The sequence below is a fragment of the Oncorhynchus tshawytscha genome, linkage group LG01 (genome assembly GCF_018296145.1).
Source record: "Oncorhynchus tshawytscha isolate Ot180627B linkage group LG01, Otsh_v2.0, whole genome shotgun sequence".
NCBI classification, from domain to species: domain Eukaryota; kingdom Metazoa; phylum Chordata; class Actinopteri; order Salmoniformes; family Salmonidae; genus Oncorhynchus; species Oncorhynchus tshawytscha.
Window position 1 is genome coordinate 19,053,136 of NC_056429.1, and position 21,474 is coordinate 19,074,609.

The 21,474-nt window shown below is 43.5% G+C and overlaps 1 protein-coding gene across 2 annotated transcripts in view; it reads right to left on the reverse strand.

Annotated features, from left to right (window-relative positions):
* LOC112234537 (single-stranded DNA-binding protein 3) overlaps nt 1-18,140 on the reverse strand; it is a 119,554-nt gene extending 101,414 nt beyond the window's left edge. For both annotated transcript variants that reach the window (XM_024402742.2, XM_024402827.2), the window contains exon 1: nt 17,950-18,140. In XM_024402742.2, the coding sequence (XP_024258510.2) occupies nt 17,950-18,005 (56 nt within the window). In that variant the 5' untranslated portion in view covers nt 18,006-18,140. The remainder of the gene's footprint in view (nt 1-17,949) is intronic.
* Nucleotides 18,141-21,474: the final 3,334 nt, after the last annotated feature.

A 21,474-nucleotide genomic window follows, 5' to 3' on the forward strand; every position in this document is an offset into this window, starting at 1 on the left:
CTCATGGGTCTCCCGGTCAGGGCTGGCTGTGAAAGCCTATGATCAAACCCGGGTCTGTAATGATGCCTTAAGCACTGTGATACAGTGCCTTAGACCGCTGTGCCACTCGGGAGGCCATGATACTGTATAATATTTGACTGAAACATTTCAAACCTTGCTTACATTTGTATATGATCACGAGTCTCTCTATTATGTGTGGAAATACTTGGGGAACAGATTTCCCAAATTAAAATCCATTAGAGCAGATTTCTTGGTGTTTTTACAGTTTGTCCAAAAATGAAAAATCAACAAAAAATAAAAACATTTTGCTCAGAAAACTTGTGTGCCCAAATAAAACCACCTGCAAGCCAAATTCAGCCCGCGTGCCGCCAGTTAGGGAACCATGATGCACACAGTATTGACATGTACAGTAAGAACCAGAGACTGTTTCACTATGAGGATAGGCAGAAAAACATTGCTGACTCTAAGGAACAGCCATTGGGACGCTCTAGAAAAAAAAAATGTTTAAACTTTGTGGCATGATGCCACAACTCTGTGGTTTAAGGAGCTCCTCCTTTAACATGAAGGCTGATGAAAACAAGAGGCAAGTAGAGACAGCCAAGTAAGGCTCGGAGCAACACTATCTGACAAGCCATACTGCCGCATGCATTTTTGTCATTTTTGGTATCCATTACGACTGTCATTTAGCCGCCTGTGCTGGCAATTACTGTGCTCCCAATGCTCCTGGACTAATGCCGAAACCACACTGCTAGGGGGGGAAAACATCCCCTGTTCTCCCCAGCTAGACTGAACAGAGGGGACAAGGCAGCTCAGTAACAGTGTGGTTTTAGAGAGGACAGGGACCCCTGTCAGTCTGGTCACATCAGATTACGTCCACTGTAGCAGCAGAGTCTCAGAAACACTTGGGCTGATGATATTGAATTGTGTTGAACCAAGCACCAGGGACATAATTGTCTCGAAGTAATCATTCCTTCGATATGCCTGCTTTTCATGTGGGAGACTTCTCTTCCACCGTCTGCCAAAAAACAGTTCTGACTAACGTTAGACATTAGTTAAAGGGGGACCTATTTCTTAAAGCTGCAAAATGTCACCTTTTGGGATACGTGACCAAATTCATCTGTCATTCTCCTTGAAAGCAAGAGGAAGAACTGGTAGATATGTTCTATGTGCGCTATTTCTATGCTTCCCATTGTTAAGTTTTGTTTTTGTGTCAGTTTTGTACACTAGCTTCAAACACTTGAAAATACAATATTTGTTGTTATTGAAAAGATATTTCACAGCAGTTTAGATGGTACAATGATTCTCTCCTTTGCTTGTTTCGTCACAAACTGAAATTAGGTGAACTATTGGAATTGTGGCAAAAGGAAATGGAGGGGCGATTTCTGCATACTGCACCTTTATTTCTCATTGTTACATCAGACATTAATTACGCCTTTAAATTCAGTAATCAATTTTAAACAAAAAGGTTCTGGAAGCAATGAACGCAATTATGTCTTGAGTGTTTTATCTGCTTGGTCTCTGTTTTATGGTTGTGTATTCTTTACGGTGGAGTGACTGCTTAGAGGAGCGACTTCAACTGCCTGCTACTCATCCCCAGAAGATAAGATATGCATATTATTAGTAGAAAACACTCTGAAGTTTCTACTGTTTGAATCGAATCATGTCTGTGAGTATAACAGAACTTATGTAGCAGGCAAAACCCAGAGGAAAAACCATTCAGATTTTTTTTGGAGGTCACTCTCTTTCAATGGGATTTCATTGGGAATCCAGATTTCTAAGGGACCTTCTTGCAGTACCTACCGCCTCCACAAGATGTCATCAGTCTTTAGAAATTGGTTGAGGTTTTTCCTTTGTGTAATGAAGAAGTAGCCCTGTTCAAAACGAGGGTCACTTCAAGTGTACTGTTAGATAGAGGCGCGTGACCAGAAAGCTAGCTACAGTTTGTTTTCTTCCTGTATTGAACACAGATCATCCAGTCTTCAATTTCATTGATTATTTACGTTAAAAAATACCTAGAGTTGTATTACAAAAGTAGTTTGAAATGTTTTGGCAAAGTTTACAGGTAACTTTTGAGATATTTTGTAGTCATGTTGCGCAAGTTGGAACCAGTGTTTTGGATCAAACGCGCCAAATAAATGGACATTTTGGATATATATCGACGGAATTAATCGAACAAAAGGACCACTTGTGATGTTTATGGGACATATTGGAGTGCCAACAAAAGAAGCTCGTCAAAGGTAAGGCATGATTTATATTTTTATTTCTGCGTTTTGTGTCGCGCCTGCAGGGTTGAAATATATTTTCTCTCTTTGTTTACAGAGGTGCTACCCTCAGATAATAGCATTGTTTGCTTTCGCTGAAAATACTTTTTGAAATCTGACATGTTGGCTGGTTTCACAAGTGTAGCTTTAATTTGGTATCTTACATGTGTGATTTCATGAAAGTTTGTTTTTTATAGTAATTTATTTGAATTTGGCACACTGCATTTTCACTGGCTTTTGGGCAGGTGGTACGCTAGCGTCCCACATATCCCGGAGAGGTTAACCAGGAAGTACCTGTGCTCTTCCTCCCAGAGTGATAGTGCGGCTGTTTAAACTCTTCTGTTTTCTGGTAAAGACTGGAGGCAGTTGGTGTAAAATGTAAGAAGACTACCTCTTGGCTGTGTGTAATACCCAGCGGCATGCATCGGCTTATATAAACTGGTCCATGCTGAACTGGATCGAAAACAGAGATTCCCATGAGTTGATTAAATTTTCATGGCTAGACTGGTGTGATCTGGGGTTCTATGCCCTGGTGATGGGCACCTGCCCCTTCTCTAATGCATTATTTAAAAACACTCATTCAATCCTGGCTTCGGGGGACACCTTTTGTTGCACTGTCAGAAGCACTGAGTGTAACTCCGCCAAGGGAAGAGGGTTGTGGAGACTCTTCCTGTGCAGGTAGATGAATCAGTGGAGAGGGAAAGAGAGAGCGAGAAACTCTAGGCGTTAAGACTACTGTGTGATGACAAAAGGGCTAACGACCGTAGTGGAAACCACAGGGCCAGACATGACAGGAGACTGAGCCACGACACCAAACACAAGGCATATGTTCATACAAAAGCCTTCTCTGAAACTAGAAACAGCTAGTGCACACACCATGTCCTCTGACCTCCCAATGGGAACATCTCCATAATAATATATTTACAACCCCTGAGTAACAAGCGTGTTGCTCATTCTTCTCCTGTCTGTCATAGTGTTGTCTCAGGTGCCTAGAAAAGAATCTCAACATCCTATTTGATTGCTCAGTTGGTCTTATCCACCCCTCTACCCCTCACCTAATTCTCTCTACCCTGCTGTGACACTCCAGGTAGAGGTCAGAGGCCACTGAAACCCCATCATCATGGATAATGTTCATACAAATGACATGCTGCAGAAAGATGAGGAAATCAGAGGCCAGCTGACTTCTCTCAGTCAGAGAATGACTATTGAGTAGGTGGTTGGGTTTGGTCCCCTCTGTAGTGACTAAGGGCTCAGACACACCAATAGCGTTCGCTGGACGAGAGAGTACTTAGCACCTCTGAACACAATTTGCAATGTGAACCGATTTTACATTTAGAAAAGTGGGTGGTCCCTAAAAACACAGCGTGGTGAACGATCGGCAGACGAACAAGAGATCCAAATATGGTGCGATGTGTGCTAGCCTTAACATTAGAGGCAGGGCCAGGGAGGGAGACAGCAGCCCCTAGCAAGCTCGGAGCTTTGCACTATGTCCACACTTCAAGGGGAGATCTCCCACCTCAACCCAGGAACACACCTGTCCTGACATCTCGCCCCAGGCTCCCAGACTACGCTCCCACTAGACATGAAAGCACCTCCGCCAAGTTTAGCCAGCTAAAGCACAGTCTGCTAGCAAATTAACTTTCCGGTCTTGATTTCAATAATTCAGCAGTGAAAGCGTGGCCTTGATTAGATAAGGTACGCAGGAGAAGTGATGGAGAAGGGAGTCGAAGTAAATGCAAGATAGTCATTTCACAAAAGCCTACAGTAATTAAGAGTGTATTGGAAAATGTGGACACAGTTGACAGGAATGGTGCCAGAGGGGATGCCTGCTGTTATACGGGCTCCAAACCAACTGCTATTTTGTTAGTTTTTTCCCATTGTTTGTAACTTATTTTGCACATAAAGTTGACGCTACCATATCTTAAGCGATTACTCGCCTAACAAAACTAACCCCTATCTGAGATATCTACTACAGCCCTCATCCTCCACATACCACACCCATTCTGCAAGTCAAATTCTGTTAAAGGTCCCCAAAGCACACACATTCCTGGGTTGCTCGTCTTTTCAGTTCGCTGCAGAAAGCGACTGGAACGAGCTGCAACAAACACTCAAACTGGACAGTTTTATCTAAATCTCTTCATTCAAAGACTCAATCATGGACACTCTGACAGCTGTGGCTGCTTTGTGTGATGCATTGTTGTCTATACCTTCTTGCCCTTTGTGCTGTTGTCTGTGCCCAATAATGTTTGTACCATGTTTTGTGCTGCTACCATGTTGTTGTCATGTTGTGTTGCTACCATGCTGAGTTGTCATGTGCTGCTGCCTTGCTATGTTGTTGTCTTAGGTCTCTCTTTATGTAGTGTTGTCTCTCTTGTCGTGATGTGTGTTTTGTCCTATATTTATATATTTTTTATCCCAGCCCCCGTCCCCACAGGATGCCTTTTGGTAGGCCGCCATTGTAAGTAAGAATTTGTTCTTAATTAACTAACTTGCCTGGTAAAATAAAAGGTTAAATAAATAAAATAAAAAACTTGAAGATTTTTTCTTTAATGAGTCCGACGCAAAGTATATACTGCTCTCCGGAGACCAGGCCCAAATCCAAGTAATTTGCATGACAAAAAGCCGGAGATACAGAGGGAGAAGATCGGGGTGCCTTGCTAAGATTCATATGCGAGTGAATAAATCACAATTACCATCGGTTCTACTGGCCAACGTTGAATCACAGCTGGTGTGCGATGTCTAATATTAAAGAAGTCTCTAGGAATTGCTTGCTTGAGGTAGACTACCTCATGATAAGTTGTAGACCACACTATATACGAAGAGAGTTGTCATCGATATTATTCGTAGTCGTCTATTCACCACCACAAATTGATGCTGGCACTAAGACTGCACTCAATGAGCTGTATAAGGCCATAAGCAAACAAGAAAATGTTAATTCAGAAGCGGTGCTCCAAGTGGCCAGGGACTTTAATACAGGCAAACTTAAATCTGTTTTACCTCATTTCTACCAGCATGTCACATGTACAACCAGAGGAAGAAAAAAATAAAAACAACTCCACAAACAGAGACACAAACAAAGCTCTCCCACACCCTCCATTTGGCAAATTTGACCATAATTCTATCCTCTTGATTCTTGCTTACAGGCAAAAACTAAAGCAGGAAGTACCAGTGACTCGCTCAATACGGAAGTGGTCAGATGACACGGATGCTATAGGACTGTTTTGTTAGCACAGATTGGAATATGTTCAATGATTCATCCAATGGCATTGAGGAGTATACCATCTCAGTCAACGGCTTCATCAATAAGTGCATTGGCGACATCGTCCCCACAGTGACAGTACGTAAACATCCCAACCAGAAGCCTTGTATTACCGGCAACAACTCCGTCGAGCTAAAGGCTAGAGTTGCCGCTTTCAAGGAGCGGGACACTAATCCAGACGCTTGTAAGAAATCCCGCTATGCCCCTTTAGACGAACCATCAAACAGGCAAAGCGTCAATACAGGACTAAGATTGAATCCTACTACACCGGCTCGGATGCTCGTCGGATGTGTCAGGGCTTGCAAACTATTATGGACAAAGGGAAACCCAGCCGCCAGCTGCCCACTGACGCAAGCCTACCAGATGAGCTAAATGCCTTTTATGCTTGCTTCGAGGCAAGCAACACTAAAGCATGCATGACAGCACCAGCTGTTCTGGACAACTGTGTGATCACACTCTCCGTAGCCGATGATAGCAGGACCTTAAAAACAGGTCAACATTCACAAGGCTGCTGGGCCAGACAGACGGATTACCAGGGCGTGTACTCAGCACATGCGTGGATCAACTGGCAAGTTTCTTCACTGATATTTTCAACCTCTCCCTGACTGAGTCTGTAATACCCACATTTCAAGCAGACCACCATAGTCCCTGTGCCTCAACAAAGCGAAGATAACCTGCCTAAATGACTACCACCCCGTAGCACTCATGTCGGCAATCAAGTGCTTTGAAAGGCTGGTCATGGCTCACAACACCATCATCCCGAAAACCCGAAACCCACTCCAATTTTCATACCATCCCAACAGATCCAGAGATGACGCAATTTCAATCGCACTCCACACTGCCCTTTCCCACCTGGACAAAAGGAACACCTATGTGAGAAAGCTGTTCATTGACTACAGCTCAGCGTTCAACACCATAGTGTTCAACACCAACGCTCATCACTAAGCTAAGGGCCCTGGGACTAAACACCTCCCTCTGCAACAAGATCTTGGACTTAATGACAGGCCACCCCCAGGTGGTAAGTAACAACACATCTGCCACGCTGATCCTCAACACCGGGGCCCCTCAGGGGTGCGTGCTTTGTCCCCTCCTGTACTCCCTGTTCACCCACAACTGCGTGGCCAAGCACAACTCCAACACCATCATTAAGTTTGCTGGCAACACAACAGTGGTAGGCCTGATCACCGACAATGATGAGACAGCCTATAGGGAGGTCAGAGGCCAGGACAACAACCTCTCCCTCAATGTGAGCAAGACAAAGGAAATGATTGTGGACTACAGGAAAAGGAAGGCCAAACTGGCACCCATTTACATCAGCAGGGCTGTAGTGAAGTGGGTCGAGAGTTTCAAGTACCTTGGTGTCCACATCACCAACAAACTATCATGGTCCAAACACACCAAAAAAAAGTGTGAAGAGGGCACGAAAACACCTTTCCCCCCAGGAGACTGAAAAGATTTGGCATGGGTACCCAGATCCTCAAAATGTTCTACAGCTGCACCATCAAGAGCATCCTGACCGGTTTCATCACCGCCTGGTATGGCAACTGCTTGGCATCCGACCGTAAGCCGCTACAGAAGGTAGTGCGTACGGCCCAATACATGACTGGGGCCAAGCTTCCTGCCAAATAGGACCTATATACTAGGCGGTGACAGAGGAAGGCCCCACAAAATTGTCAAAGACTTCGGTCATCCAAGTCATAGACTTTTCTCTCTGCTACCACACAGCAAGTCCAAAAGGCTCAACCCCCAAGCTATAAGACTGCTGAACAATTAATCAAATGGCCATCCAGACTATTTACATTGACCCCCCTTTGTTTTTACACTGCTGCTACTCACTGTTTATTATCTCTGCAAAGTCACCTTACCCCAACCTACATGTACAAACTACCTTGACTAACCTGTACCCCTGCAAAATGACTCTGTACCGGCACCCCGTGTACATAGTCTCATTATTGTTATGTCATCTTATTGTGTTACTTTATTTTTTACTTAAATTTATTCAGTAAATATTTTAACTATTTCTTATACTGCATTGTTGGTTATTAAGGGCTTCTAAGTAATACACTGTTGTATTCAGCGCATGTGACAAATACAATTTGATTTGATGTGTAATGACAAGTTTTGTAAGCAAAGGAGGAGGCGTAGACGAGGCACTTCATTCCCAATATGTTAAGAGTTCCATCCCATAAACAGGTAGGCTAAGAACTAACATTTCCTATATTGGCGGTAATTTTTTGTATGGCTTAAATCAGCATGGGTTAATCCACACACACACTTAATGAGCTGGATTCCCATTGCCAAAGTCATCTGTTTCTTTACCAGAAGGAGCTAGCCTGCAGCTAAATTGACTCTACAACTATGGACATTCTCTGCTTGAAAGGATGCCATTGTATTCTAACCTGAAAGTCTTCATTTTGGGGCAATTGATACATTAAGATGGTATTCTTTCCCACAGAATAAAACTAACAGAATATAAATAGACCGGGTTTATACATGGAATAAGCAGTTAATAGGTCTTGTTAAGTTAATAATACAGTTACTACTACAGTACACTGTCTATCGGTAATAATTAATTAGCTACATAAAAATAAAAAGGTACATTAAATATACACAAAGTATGTGGACACCCCTTCAAATGAGTGGATTTGGCTATTTCACCCACACCAGCTGCTGACAGGTGTATAAAATCGAGCACACAGACATGCAATCACCATAGACAAACATTGTCAGTAGAATGGCCTTACTGAGGAGCTCAGGTGACTCAACGTGACACCGTCATATGATGCCACATTTCGTCAAATTTCTGTCCTGCTAGAGCTGCCCCGGTCAACTATACGTGCTGTTATTGTGAACTAGAAACGTCTAGGAGCAACAATGGCTCAGCCGCAAAGTGGGAGGCCACACAAGCTCAGAGAATGGACCCGTGAGTGTTGAAGAGCGTAGTGTGTAAAGATTGCAACCGAGGACAGACAACACTCACTACAGAGTTCCAAACTGCCTGGAAGCAACATCAAAGGAACTGTTCGTCGGGAGCTTCTTGAAATGGGTTTCCATGGCCGAGCAGCAGCACACAAGCCTAAGATCACCATGCGCAATGCCAAGCGTCGGCTGGAGTGGTGTAAAGCTCACCACCATTGGACTCTGGAGCAGTGGAAATGAGTTCTCTGGAGTGATTAATCACGCTTCCCCCTCTGGCAATCCGACGGGCGAATCTGGGTTTGGCAGATGCCGGGAGAGCACTACCTGCTTCAATGTATAGTGCCAACTGTAACATTTGGCGGAGGAGGAATAATGGTCTGGTGTTGTTTTTCATGGTTTGGATTAGGCCCCTTAGTTCCAGTGAAGGGAAATCTTAACGCTATAGCATACAATGACATTCTAGACCATTCTGTGCTTCCAACTTTGTGGCAACAGTTTGGGGAAGGCCCTTTCTGTTTCAGCATGACAATGTCTTCGTGCAAAAAGCGAGGTCCATACAGAGTTGGTTTGTTGAGATAAGTGTGGAAGAACTTGACTGGCCTGCACAGAACCCTGACCTCAATCTCATCAAACACCTTTGGGATGAATTGGAAGGTCGGCTGCGAGCCAGGCCTAATCATCCAACATCAGTGCAGACCTCATAAATGCTCGTGGCTGAATGGAAGCAAGTCCCTTCAGCGATGTTCCAACATCTAGTGGAAAGCCTTCACCGAAGAGTGGAGGCTGTTGTAGCAGCAAAGGGGGGGACAAACTCCCTATTAATGCCCATCATTTTGGTATGAGATGTTCGACGAGCAGGTGTCCATGTCACGTCGTGTATCATGTCTCTATAACATTTCTATAATATGGGGGCCAGTGTAATAAACAGCATACACACATCCACTTCTTAAGTTTGCCTGTGCTGTGACCAACCCCATTACTGACTTAATGCACGTAGCCTCAATATTTATACTGTCTCACTTATTTCAAGTGAGAAAACAAATATGTGCAGATGCATGAATAGCATACAACAAAAAGCTAAATTAATTGACTGCTAACACCTCTGAATATGAGCATAATTATTCCAAGCAAAGCAGAGGAAATCAGAGGTTCTTTACAAAATAGTGGCGTGTTTTTGCGTACGTGAGTATGTGGTTCTTTGTCTCTCAAAAGGCCAAAACGCAGATGGCAGTACCATCTGTGTCAAATCAAAAACTGTGCATTCAGACCTCAAGAACTAAATACAAATATAGGGGCGTTGAGGGGAGGGTGTGGATGTAAAGAAACAAATTCAAATCAAACGGATTAATCTTCTACATGTGTGACAGTGTCAAGCACTACCAACTTTCATGATGAAAAACATATATTTTATTAATCCAATGGAAGGGCCCTGTGACAGCGATTGGCCGGTTTCTTAGCACATTTCAAGAGTTGTAATTAACAAACAGGTCATATGAATGTTGGAGCCTCTAATTCAACCCCAGTTAAAATCAAATTAAATCAATGCAGAAAGAGTGAGTGTGAGGTGTAATTAATTCCTCTCGTCACAAGGGCACAGCGTTCTTGTTCTACCTTTTTCCACAGGCATCGGCCGCTTCCTCACGTACACAAGCACTTTCTTGAATGACACCACCCCTCAATCTAGGACTTTCAAAGTTACATGTTTATCAGCGTCTCCATTTCTTCACTGCACAGAACATTTTAAGTGCATGTATTTCCACACAGACACTTAAGTGGAGAACACAACACGGAACACAGCTATAGTCAATGCTGCGTCTTTACATCGCTGAATTCAGTGCCCAAACATTCTTAGAACTAACCCAAGATGGGCTGTAGTCTGTCGTTTCCAATGGGAACAAATGTGTCATAGTGGGCCGAACAAGCAAGGTGGCGGGCAGAGCCAAGCACAAGCTAGTGATATCCTTCTGGCTTGTTCTAGAATGCATATTTCTGTTAGGTAACGCATACCTCTGAAGTGCATGTGTGCAATAACTCAATTCGCCTTTGCACTCCTAAACAATGCAATTTTTAAAAACTTTGTGTCACGCCCTGGTCTTAGTATTTTGTGTTATCTATATTTATTTGGTCAGGCCAGGGTGTGACATGGGTTTATTTTGTGTTGTGTTTATGTATGGGGGTTTTTCATAGGTTTTGGGATTGTGGCTTAGTGGGGTGTTCTAGCAAAGTCTATGGTTGCCTGAGTCGGTTCTCAATCAGAGGCAGGTGATTCTCGTTGTCTCTGATTGGGAACCATATTTAGGCAGCCATATTCTTTGAGTGTTTCGTGGGTGATTGTTCCTGTCTCTGTGTTATTGCACCAGTTTGGGCTGTTTCGGTTTTCACGTACGTTTATTGTTTTTTTGTATTGATCGTGTTTATTCGTCTATTAAACATGTATCGAATTAACCACGCTGCATTTTGGTCCGACTCTCTGTCACCTGAAGAAAACCGTAACAGAATCACCCACCACAACAGGACCAAGCAGCGTGGTGACAGGCAGCGGCAGCAGGAGCTACGAAGTTTAGAGTATACGACTTGGGAGGAAATAGACAGGTGGGCGGTCGACCCAGAGAGAGTGCCGGAGCCCGCCTTGGATTCGCTGGAGCAGTGCGAAGAGGGCTATAGGAGAATGGAGTCGAAGAGACAAGCACGGCGGTGCAGAAGGAAGCCCGAGAGTCAGCCCCAAAAATTTCTTGGGGGGGGGGGGCTCAGGGAGAGTGCGGCAGAGTCAGGGTTCAAACCTGAGCCAACTCCCCCTGTTTATCGTGAGGAGCAGCGATCACAGGACCAGAACCAGAGCCAGTGTTGGAGGTGAGTGAAGCAGAGACTGTGAAGGATTTAATGGGGAAAGTGGAGGAGAGAGTTATGAGGGAGTTGCTAGGTTGGTGCTTTAGGTACGATATTCGCCCGACAGAGCGTGTCGGGGATTTGATGGCACCTGGGTCAGCGCTCCATACTCGTCCTGAGGTGCGTGTTAGTCGGCTGGTGAAGATTGTGCCTCACGCACTAGGCCTCCTGTGTACCTACCTAGCCTTACACGTCCTGTGCCAGCCCTGCTCTCAGGCTCTCCAGTACACCTTCACGGTCCGGTCCATCCTGTGCCACCTTCACACACCAGTCCTCCGGTGGCAGCTCCCCGCACCAGGCTTCCTGTGAGTGTCCTCGGCCCAGTACCACCAGTGCCAGCACCACGCACCAGGCATTCAGTGCACCTCGCCTGTTCAGCGCTGCCAGAGCCATTCTCCTCTCCAGCGCTGTCGGAGTCTCCCGCTTGTTTGGCGCTGTCGGAGTCTCCCGCCTGTTTAGCGCTGCCAGAGCCTTCCTCCTCTCCAGCGCTGCCGGAGTCTCCCGCCTGTCTAGCGCTATCAGAGCCTTCCTCCTCTCCAGCGCTGCCGGAGTCTCCCACCTGTTTAGCGCTGCCAGAGCTGCTAATCTTCTCTCCAGAGCTGCCGGAGACAGCCAGAGCTGCCAGTTCAGCAGCCAGAGCTGCTAGTCTGCATAGAGCAGCCAGAGCTGCCAGTCTGCATAGAGCAGCCAGAGCTGCCAGTCTGCATAGAGCAGCCAGAGCTGCCAGTCTGCATAGAGCAGCCAGAGCTGCCAGTCTGCATAGAGCAGCCAGAGCTGCCAGTCTGCATAGAGCAGCCAGAGCTGCCAGTCTGCATAGAGCAGCCAGAGCTGCCAGTCTGCATGGAGCCGGGGAAGCTCGGGACTGAGGGGTAGCTCGGGACTGAGGGGTAGCTCGGGACTGAGGGGTAGCTCGGGACTGAGGGGTAGCTCGGGACTGAGGGGAAGCTCGGGACTGAGGGGAAGCTCAGTACTGGGCTTCCTCTCAGTACTGGGCTTCCTCTCAGTGCCGAGCTTCTACCTCAGTCCCGAGCTTCTACCTCAGTCCAGTGGGGTCCTTGGTGAGGGTTATTAGGCCAAGGTCGGCGGCGAGGGTCGCCAATCAAAGGACGCGTTACAGGGGGACTAAGACTTGGTTGGAGTGGGGTCCACGTCCCGAGCCGGAGCCGCCACCGTGGACAGACGCCCCCCCGGACCCGGGGGGGGTTCTGTCACGTCCGACTCTCTTTCACCCGAAGAAAACCGTAACACTTTGGCAAAGGGTCAATTCTACAAAACTTATTCCACTCTTTTCGTAACAGGTTTTAGTTTGGGGAATAGAAACTGTATTGAGATCAAATGTTTCATCGATGAGAAAATTTGTCAGACAAAATTAAATCTCATTCCATCTTCTCCCACTGCCGGCCAGTGGGCTTCCTCTCACCATCATATTTGGTAATGAGTGGGAACACAAAGCAGATGATTCACATTTATACATGTGGTGAAATATCAGTCTCATTGTTTTATCTGTGGTATGCCTCTAGCCAAAATCATGTAAAAGTTACACCCAATATTACCAGAACTATGTTTTTTCTTTCTGCCGTGTATTCGTGCTAATGTCGCAGACATGTTTTAAACTACTCAAGCCAATATATTTTGGTTTGATAACAAACATTGTTTAGCTAGCTAGTCATGTTACCTAGCTAGCAACCTGATAACTTGACCACTGACTAGGCTATGCACACATTTAGATGGCACAGGAAGAACTGAAAAGGAATAGGCTACTCAAAGAGATGCTTCAAAAGGTAGGCTGCATATGCAAGAATGGGTGTGTAAGATTGTGTGTATGTGTGTGAGAGGATGTGTGTGAAGCAGCAGTAAATGAAACAGTCTTTTTCAGGAGGGAGAGTGTAGGCCTGTGTGAGTGAGTGTGTGTGAGAGAGAGAATATGTGTGCAAGTGTTAAACTTCAAGAACATTGATAAGAGGAAGTAGGCCAACTTATATAGCTAGCTGTATGTTACAATGACTTTTGTGTTGTTTATGGTGAAAATTATATGAAACCATACTGATGAATATAATTGTTTCCATCCCTTACAATGAAAGCACAGTATGCCTGTAACTCAATTAGGTACTTTTTAACTGGAAAAGTCTTTCTTCAGGACCAAATTTGAATTTGTAACTAACTAATGCCACCACCTTGATTAATTATTTTAATCCTTTGACAACCCTACTTTTAACATGTTAGTAATTCTGTCAACAAACTCCTAGATTCCTCCAATGCTTTTATTAGCCATTATACCATTTACATCCGTGGTGCACTTTTTATAACTTGAATCTTCTCTACTATTGGTTATATACACTAGACACCTTGACTCTCCAGTCTCCCCTTCGCTCTGCCAAAAATTGGACTACCTGCACAAACAGAGACCATATGGGTTTTTCATTTCAATTTCCAAATGAAGTAGGAGTTAATCTAACAAGCCTTCAGACAACATGGACAGCATCATGACTAACAATAGTGTAAAGAGAGTGAAACAAGCGTTTGTCTTACAGTGCATGGCAGAGTCATTAGTTAGGTGATAATGGCATTGAATCCTCACTCTGGCCATCAGCTACTTACCTGACTCCCACACAGACACCCAACAAGCATGAAGCAGTGTCTGTCAGACGGTTCAATGCATAAACTGATGACAATCAATCAAATAAGTGAATTTTCCTTGTTAAAATGTGTAGAGTGGTATATACAACAAGACAAAGGACATATGGGACAAGTGGATCTACAGTGCCTTCGGAAAGTATTCAGACTTCTTGACTTTTCAACATTTTGTTACCTTACAATTATAAAATGCATTACAAATAATAATAATAAATAAACTCTGCAATCTACATGCAATACCCCATAAAACCAATGCAAAAACATTTTAGGCAGTCTTTTCAAACAGCTCTTATACTAAAAGAGCATTATCATAATTTTCACAGTATCATTCCAATCTCATAGTATGTACAGTGCATTCGGAAAGTATTCAGACCCCTGCCCCTTTTCCACATTTTGTTACGTTACAGTCTTATTCTAAAATGTATTAAATACATTTTGTTCCTCATCAATCTACACACTATACCCCCCCCAGGTTTTTAAAAACATTTGCAAATGTATTAAAAATAAACACACCCTATTCAGACCCTTCGCTATGAGACTCTAAATTGAGCTCAGGTGCATCCTGTTTCCATTAATCATCCTTGAGATGTTTCTACAACTTCTTTGGAGTCCACCTGTGGTAAATTCAATTGATTGAATATGATTTGGAAAGGCACACACCTGTCTATATAAGGTCCCACAGTTGACAGTGCATGTCAGAGCAAAAACCAAGCCATTAGGTCGAAGGAATTGTCCGCAGAGCTCCGAGACAGGATTGTGTAGAGGCACAGATCTGGGGAAGTGTACCAAAACATTTCAGCAGCATTGAGTGTCCAAGAACACAATGGCCTTCATTATTCTTGGTCAGGGAGGTGACCAAGAACCTGATGGCCACTCTTGACAGAGCTCCTCCTCTGTGGAGATGAGAACCTTCCAGAAGGACAACCATCTCTGCAGCAATCCACCAATCAGGCCTTTATGGTAGAGTGGCCAGATGGAAGCCACTCCTCAGTAGAAGGCACATGACAGACCGCTTGGAGTTTGCCAAAAGGCACCTAAAGACTCTCAGACCATGAGAAACAACATTCTCTGGTCTGATGGAACCAAAATTGAACTCTTTGGCCTGAATGCCAGTCGTCACGTCTGGAAGAAACCTGGCACTATGAAGCATGGTGGTGAAAGCATCATGTTGTGCAGATGTTTTTCAGCGGCAGGGAGTGGGAGACTAGTCAGGATCGAGCCAATGAATGGAGCAAAGTACAGAGGGAGATCCTCGATGAAAACCTGCTTAAGTTCTCAGGACCTCAGACAACCAAGACAACGCAGGAGTGGCTTCTGGACAAGTCTCTGATATGTCCTTGAGTGGCCCAGCCAGAGCTTGACCCCAATCAAACATCTCTGGAGAGACCTGAAAATAGCTCTGCAGCAACGCTCCCCATCCAACCTGACAGAGCTTGAGAGGATCTGCAGAGAACAATGGGAGAAACTCCCCAAATACAGGTGTGCCAAACTTGTAGCGTCAAACCCAAGAAGACTTTATGCTGTAATCGTTGCCAAAGGTGCTTCAACAAAGTACTGAATACTTGTGTAATATTTCAGTGTTTTTTATTTATTTATTTATGACCCATTAAAAATTCTAAACACCTGTTCTTGCTTCGTCATTATGAGGTATTGTGTGTAGATTGATGAGGGAAAAAAACAATTTAATCCATTTTAGAATAAGGCTGTAAAGTAACAAAATGTGGAAAAAGTCAAGGGTTCTGAATACTTTCCGAAGGCACTGAACAAAAATAAACTCAACAATGAAAGTGTTGGTCCAATGTCTCATGAGCTGAAATAAAAGATCCCAGAAATGTTCCATACACACGAAAAGCTAATATCTCTCAAACTTTGTACACACATTTGTTTACATCCCTGTTCGTAAGCATTTCTCCTTTGCCAAGATAATCCATCCACCTAACAGGTGTGGCATATCAAGAAACTAATTAAACAGCATGATCATTACACAGATGCACCTTGTGCTGGGGACAATAAAAGGTATCTAAAATGTGCAGTTTTGTCACAACACAATGCCATAGATGTCTCAAGTTGAGGGAGCATGCAATTGGCATGCTGTCCGCAGGAATGTCCACCAGAGCTGTTGCCAGAGATGTAATGATAATTTCTCTACCATAAGCCGCCACCAACGTCATGTTAGAGAATTTTGCACTATGTCCCACTGGCCTCAAAACCGCAGACCACATGTAACCACACCAGCCCAAGGGGGGTGCTGAGGAGTATCTGTCTGTAATAAATCCCTTTAGTGGGGGGAGAAACTAATTCTAATGGTTTTCAATTGACTGATTTCCTAATGTGAATTTTAACACAGGAAAGCCTACAAGTAATCCTCATCATCATGATCCCCACACAGTCAGCCATAGGATGAAGGCAACTTCGACAAAGCATTCCAGGTTATGCTGGTTGAGAGAATGCCAAGAGCATGCAAAGCTGTCATCAAGGCAAAGGGTGGCTACTTTGAAGAATATAAAATATATTTTTTATTTGTTTAACACTTTTTTGGTTACTACATGATTCCACATGTGTTATTTCATAGTGTTGATGCCTTTACTATTATTCTACAATGTAGAAAATAGTAAAATAAAGAAAAACCCTTGAATGTGTAGGTGTGTCGAAACTTGACTGGTACTGCATTTTAAACAAAATACAAACATCTGGATAAGCATCAAAAACCTACATAGGAGAGTTTGAAATTAGGTACTGTTTCTCCATGATAAACGTACTGTATTTATTCATGGAGGAGAAAAAAAAGCAACCTGAGATAGCACTGCTATCCAGGTGCCTTGATCGAAGTCTCCACATAATCTTTGTGATCTTGGGACAAGAAACTCGGTTCATAGTTGTGACAGTCATCGTTACATCGTGTGTGAAGGCTAAATATGTAACGAAGTGAAGATCATATCAGGATCACAACACAATAGCTTGTGTCGCAAAGAAAGCAACAAAGTACATGAGATGTTGCCTTTATGCAAAGCACTGGTTAAAATCTGTGCCTCCACTTATAATCAAAATCGTTCATTTGACACTTTAAAAGTTATGGCAGTTTCTTTGCCTTCCCCCAAAGAGGATAAAGGCTTAGCTTGTACTACGATATAGCCGTTATTAATATTTAAAGCCTCATAAATTAGACACTTTGATATTTGGACAAATTATTTCAAAAGGATTGAGGTTATTTCGTTTGTAAGTGTTAGTCCAAGGCTTTTCAAACATGTATCAGTTATACATTTACACACATTTTACAGTAACACTCCTCTTAACATTGATGTTAGGCTGCATTGCTTACATATACCACGCTTACAAGTTTACGTAGCTGTAACTAAAGTTTATTTAACAGACAAGTCCGAACTTCCCTTCATTTGCTCAGGTGGGATGTCCAGCACAAATTCTTCATTAACACGAATAGAGTAAGAAGAAATCTATAATAAGACGTCTAGAGAAGATATCTAGTAAACCTACTGTATTGGTCAATTGCATTTTTAAAAATCACTACAAACGCGTCTCAAAACTTTGCACATTCAAACAATATGTGAGTCAGCGTCCATGCTGCATGCAACTGCTTACAGAAAAACAACATACTTAGATTCCATATCTTCTAAAATAGAATGTCATGCACAAAATCGTTGTTCGAAGTAGCAATTATGTTATTTCTTGCAATCGCTGCATGAGCACTATATTTGATATTTAGATTCCAGACAACATACATTTATAACCCCAAATGAACAACTATTCGGTTGATTGCGATAATGTTGCGATCATGTTTTAATAAATATCCTCTAAAAGAACGAAAAAGTAAAACAAACAAAAAAGTTAGAGACGTACCATCGCGGGAGCAAACAACACTCAGGAGAGCGAGCGAGTAATGTACAGACCTATACATTATGGTAGCTATAGTTTAGAAAGTTGGAGCTTCCTTTTAACCAGGTAAAACTCTTAAATAGTGCATAATTCACTTACTTTTCTCTCGCTTGGCTATCGGAAGGGACGACAGCTCCTTTACCTTTAGCGTACATGCTGGATTCTGTTTTAAGACTTTTACCCCACTCAACACCTGTCAAAGAAAGCAGCCAGCCAAACGTTCTATCTCCATAGCTACCCCTTTAGTGTTTTTCCTTATCCTCCTCCTCCTCCCCCCCTCCTCCTCCTTTTTTTCACATCTCCAACATTGGCCACAAATCAGGCACAGTTTCTATTGGGGGAACTTGAAACAGACCGATGGTGGATTTTTTTTCCCCCTCAACCGCTGTTCGAGAATGCATTCACACTCCCTCCGCTAAAGGATGGTGGGGGCTTCTTAAAGGGGAACGCACACGCTTCTTGTTTACTGACCTCAGAAACATGTAAGAATTGAGGTAGGAAAAACTGAAGTCTTCCATTTAGGCCAGCATTTCCCAAACTCGCCCATTGGGATCCCAAGGGGGGCACGTTTTGGTTTTTGCCCTATCACTAACTGATGGTTTACATTTCTCAAATCATAAATTCAAAAAGACTACTGGATTGACCAAAGGCTCAAGCCCGTTTTATCCGCACAGCAACATTGACTTAATTTACTGAGCAGTCCTAGGTAGCTGAGGGGTTGGCCAAATACATTTCATGGTAGCTAATTGAATTACACAAATAGCCAAACTGACCATTATGTGAAAGGCTACTGCCTGCGTGAAAACGTATCAAAATAATGAGTCTCCCCAAAATGTAGCAGTTACAGTGTTGTGCTTTGCAACTGAGTCAAGTCTGTATTATTATTTTTGAATGAGGACATAAGTCTGCCTGTTGGTGAGCCAAAGTAGATATTTAGTGCATGCTTAGTGTTGTAGCAGTTGTTGTCATCTTTTGCTTAGTGTTGTAGCAATTCTTTAGCGATTCATAGAATCACATGATGAGGAACCTTGTCTGAGACATACAAAACATTGTAGTCTCCAGACCAAAAGCTAGTTGGAGTGGTGAGCATCAACAGCCAGGGTGTAAAACCAGTCGGTTACATTGGTGCCATGACCTGTATCAAAGAGCTGAGGTTGATGATGAGAGGGGTTTAAAGGGGAGTGAATGTAAAGCAGGCAGCTAGTCTGGAGAGTTGTAGCCTTTGCCTGTCGAGTAACCTCCACCTAGAGACCTAAAAAGTCCTTCTTATTGTCAGTTGTTGCCTCAACTTACTGTCATTGTCAACCTAATGATCGAATTGAATAGCTACGTTCTGCCTCTATCGTTAAGATCCTAAGTGGCTGGGGGTGGAGCTACTCAGGTTAAATTATTTATGGTTTTGATATGGTTAAAAATAACCCTCATAGACCACCACACTGCACCGAGCAACCTTCCTCTGTAGCAAACGTCTTTGTTATACAATGTCAATAGAAACACAATGGATATGTGTAGTGTAGCAACCATTTCAGATATTCTACAGTTGGAAGAAAAAATCTATAAATTGCTGTCCAGCAGAGGAATTCCCCCAGCTCCTCCCATTGTGGGGGGGCCAAATGATAATTAATCACAGGTTGAATAATTTAATGCAGAGCCAATGGATGCCTTCCCCAGCCCATTTCTCAGCACCTGCCTTAGGAGGTGTGTGTGTGTGTGTGTGTGTGTGTGTGTGTGTGTGTGTGTGTGTGTGTGTGTGTGTGTGTGTGGTGCTGGGGCCTCTTTTGGGGCCAGAGACAGGGAGCACAGAGCACATCTCGGTGGGGGCTTGGGCTAATGCACCTAAATGTGCAAAGTATGATTTCAAACATGGATGCAATTGACATTTGGGTACAGGACTCGTGTCCTGACATTCAAACATGGTTAAATGGTTCTGTCTCTAATAAAGACATTGAAGTAAATTATTATAATGTATTTAGATGTGTCAGATTACAGAAAGGGGAGGAGTGGCCATATATGTCAAATATAATTTCATGGCATCCCAATCTTTAAATATTTCTGTTCCCAAGGTCATCAAACACACAAATTTGGTTGAAGATGTGTCCATAAACCAGAATACACATTAATAGTTTCTGGGATTTACCGCCCCCCTGCTGCCATGGCGGATGCTGTGGGTACTAAATCTGAGCGTTTACCACCTTTTCTGTCTTTGGAGTTTGTCATTTTAGACAATTTGAATCTAGATTGGCTATCCCCGGCCTCAAATCAATATAAGAGTATATGCATTGATTTTAATCTGACTCGACTGATCTCAAAACCCACACGGCGAAATTTGAAAAACCCTATTAACTCCTCATTGATTGATTTAAATCTTACAAATAACCCCTATAAATATTGTCTAGTGGAAAATGTGCATTTGATCTCAGTGATCATTTTCCCATAGTATATATTAGAGATATGAAACAGCAAAATACTAATCCTTGTTTAATTTATTAAGAAGAGACATTTTAAAAAGTTTTCTCCTCAAGGGATTTGACATGTTCTACTCTGCCACTGTCTCCTGTATTCCTGATCCTGAGTTGGCTCTTGAAAAATGTCTCCTCCATATTTATTCCTCTGGCAGATAAACATGCACCTTTTAAACAATTCAGAGTCAGATAGAAGAAAGAAAAGAAAACCAAGGGTTAGATCTATCTCAGCTCATTCAGACAATAAATCAGGCCTGGACCAAAGCAAGGAAAACTGACTCTGTAGTGGACTGGCAACTTTCAGACAATTGAGAAACAGATGTACTATCTCGATTAAGAAAGCTAAATCAAGCTACTTTTTAAGCTCTATCTTTGGCTGCTGGGGATCCTTCTAAATGTTGGAAAACAGTAAATGTTGGAAAACTTTGCTCAGACGCGAAGTGGTAGGCCACACAAGCTCACAGCCCATATCCCAAGATGGCGCAGCAGTAAGACGTGTTTGTTTTTGTCCCATGTAAATATTCAGTTTTTTCCTTTTTTTGTATACATTTCATTATATTTAAATCTCTTTCTTCCATTTTCAAATTAAACATACCTTCCTGCAACCCGCCTCACCCAATGTGGTACAGATCTGCTATTTTTTAGACCTTATAACTGGAACCTTCATCAGAAGCTAGCCATCAAAAGCTAGCCAGCTAATTAGCTATGAACTATTTAGTCATTGTTAGCCACTGTTAGCGGTCTTTAACTTTAGCTCGGACACCAGCCGCTTTAGCCCGGAGAGCCCGGATAATACTTGCCTGTCTGCACAGCGCGATATCAGCCCTGAGCATATCAGACTGCTTTTTTCCCAACTACATCACCAGATTCTTGCCGCAAGCTCTGGACCATTACACCGGATCTTCACAGCTAGCTAGCTGCTACTGAGTGGCTATTGTGGCTAACGCCCTTGTCCAGAAGCATGCACCAGTTAGCCTCGAGCTAGCCTCGGGCTAGGCCCATCTCCCAGCTAGCAAACGAAGTACACCAACTACAATACCTCTCTTGCCAATTGGCCTGGACCCTTTGTCAACACGGAGCCCCGCCGATCCAACACGACTGGTCTGCTGACTTAATTCGGCCGATGTGCTCTCAACCGGCCTCTGAGTCGTGGATGTTGGTC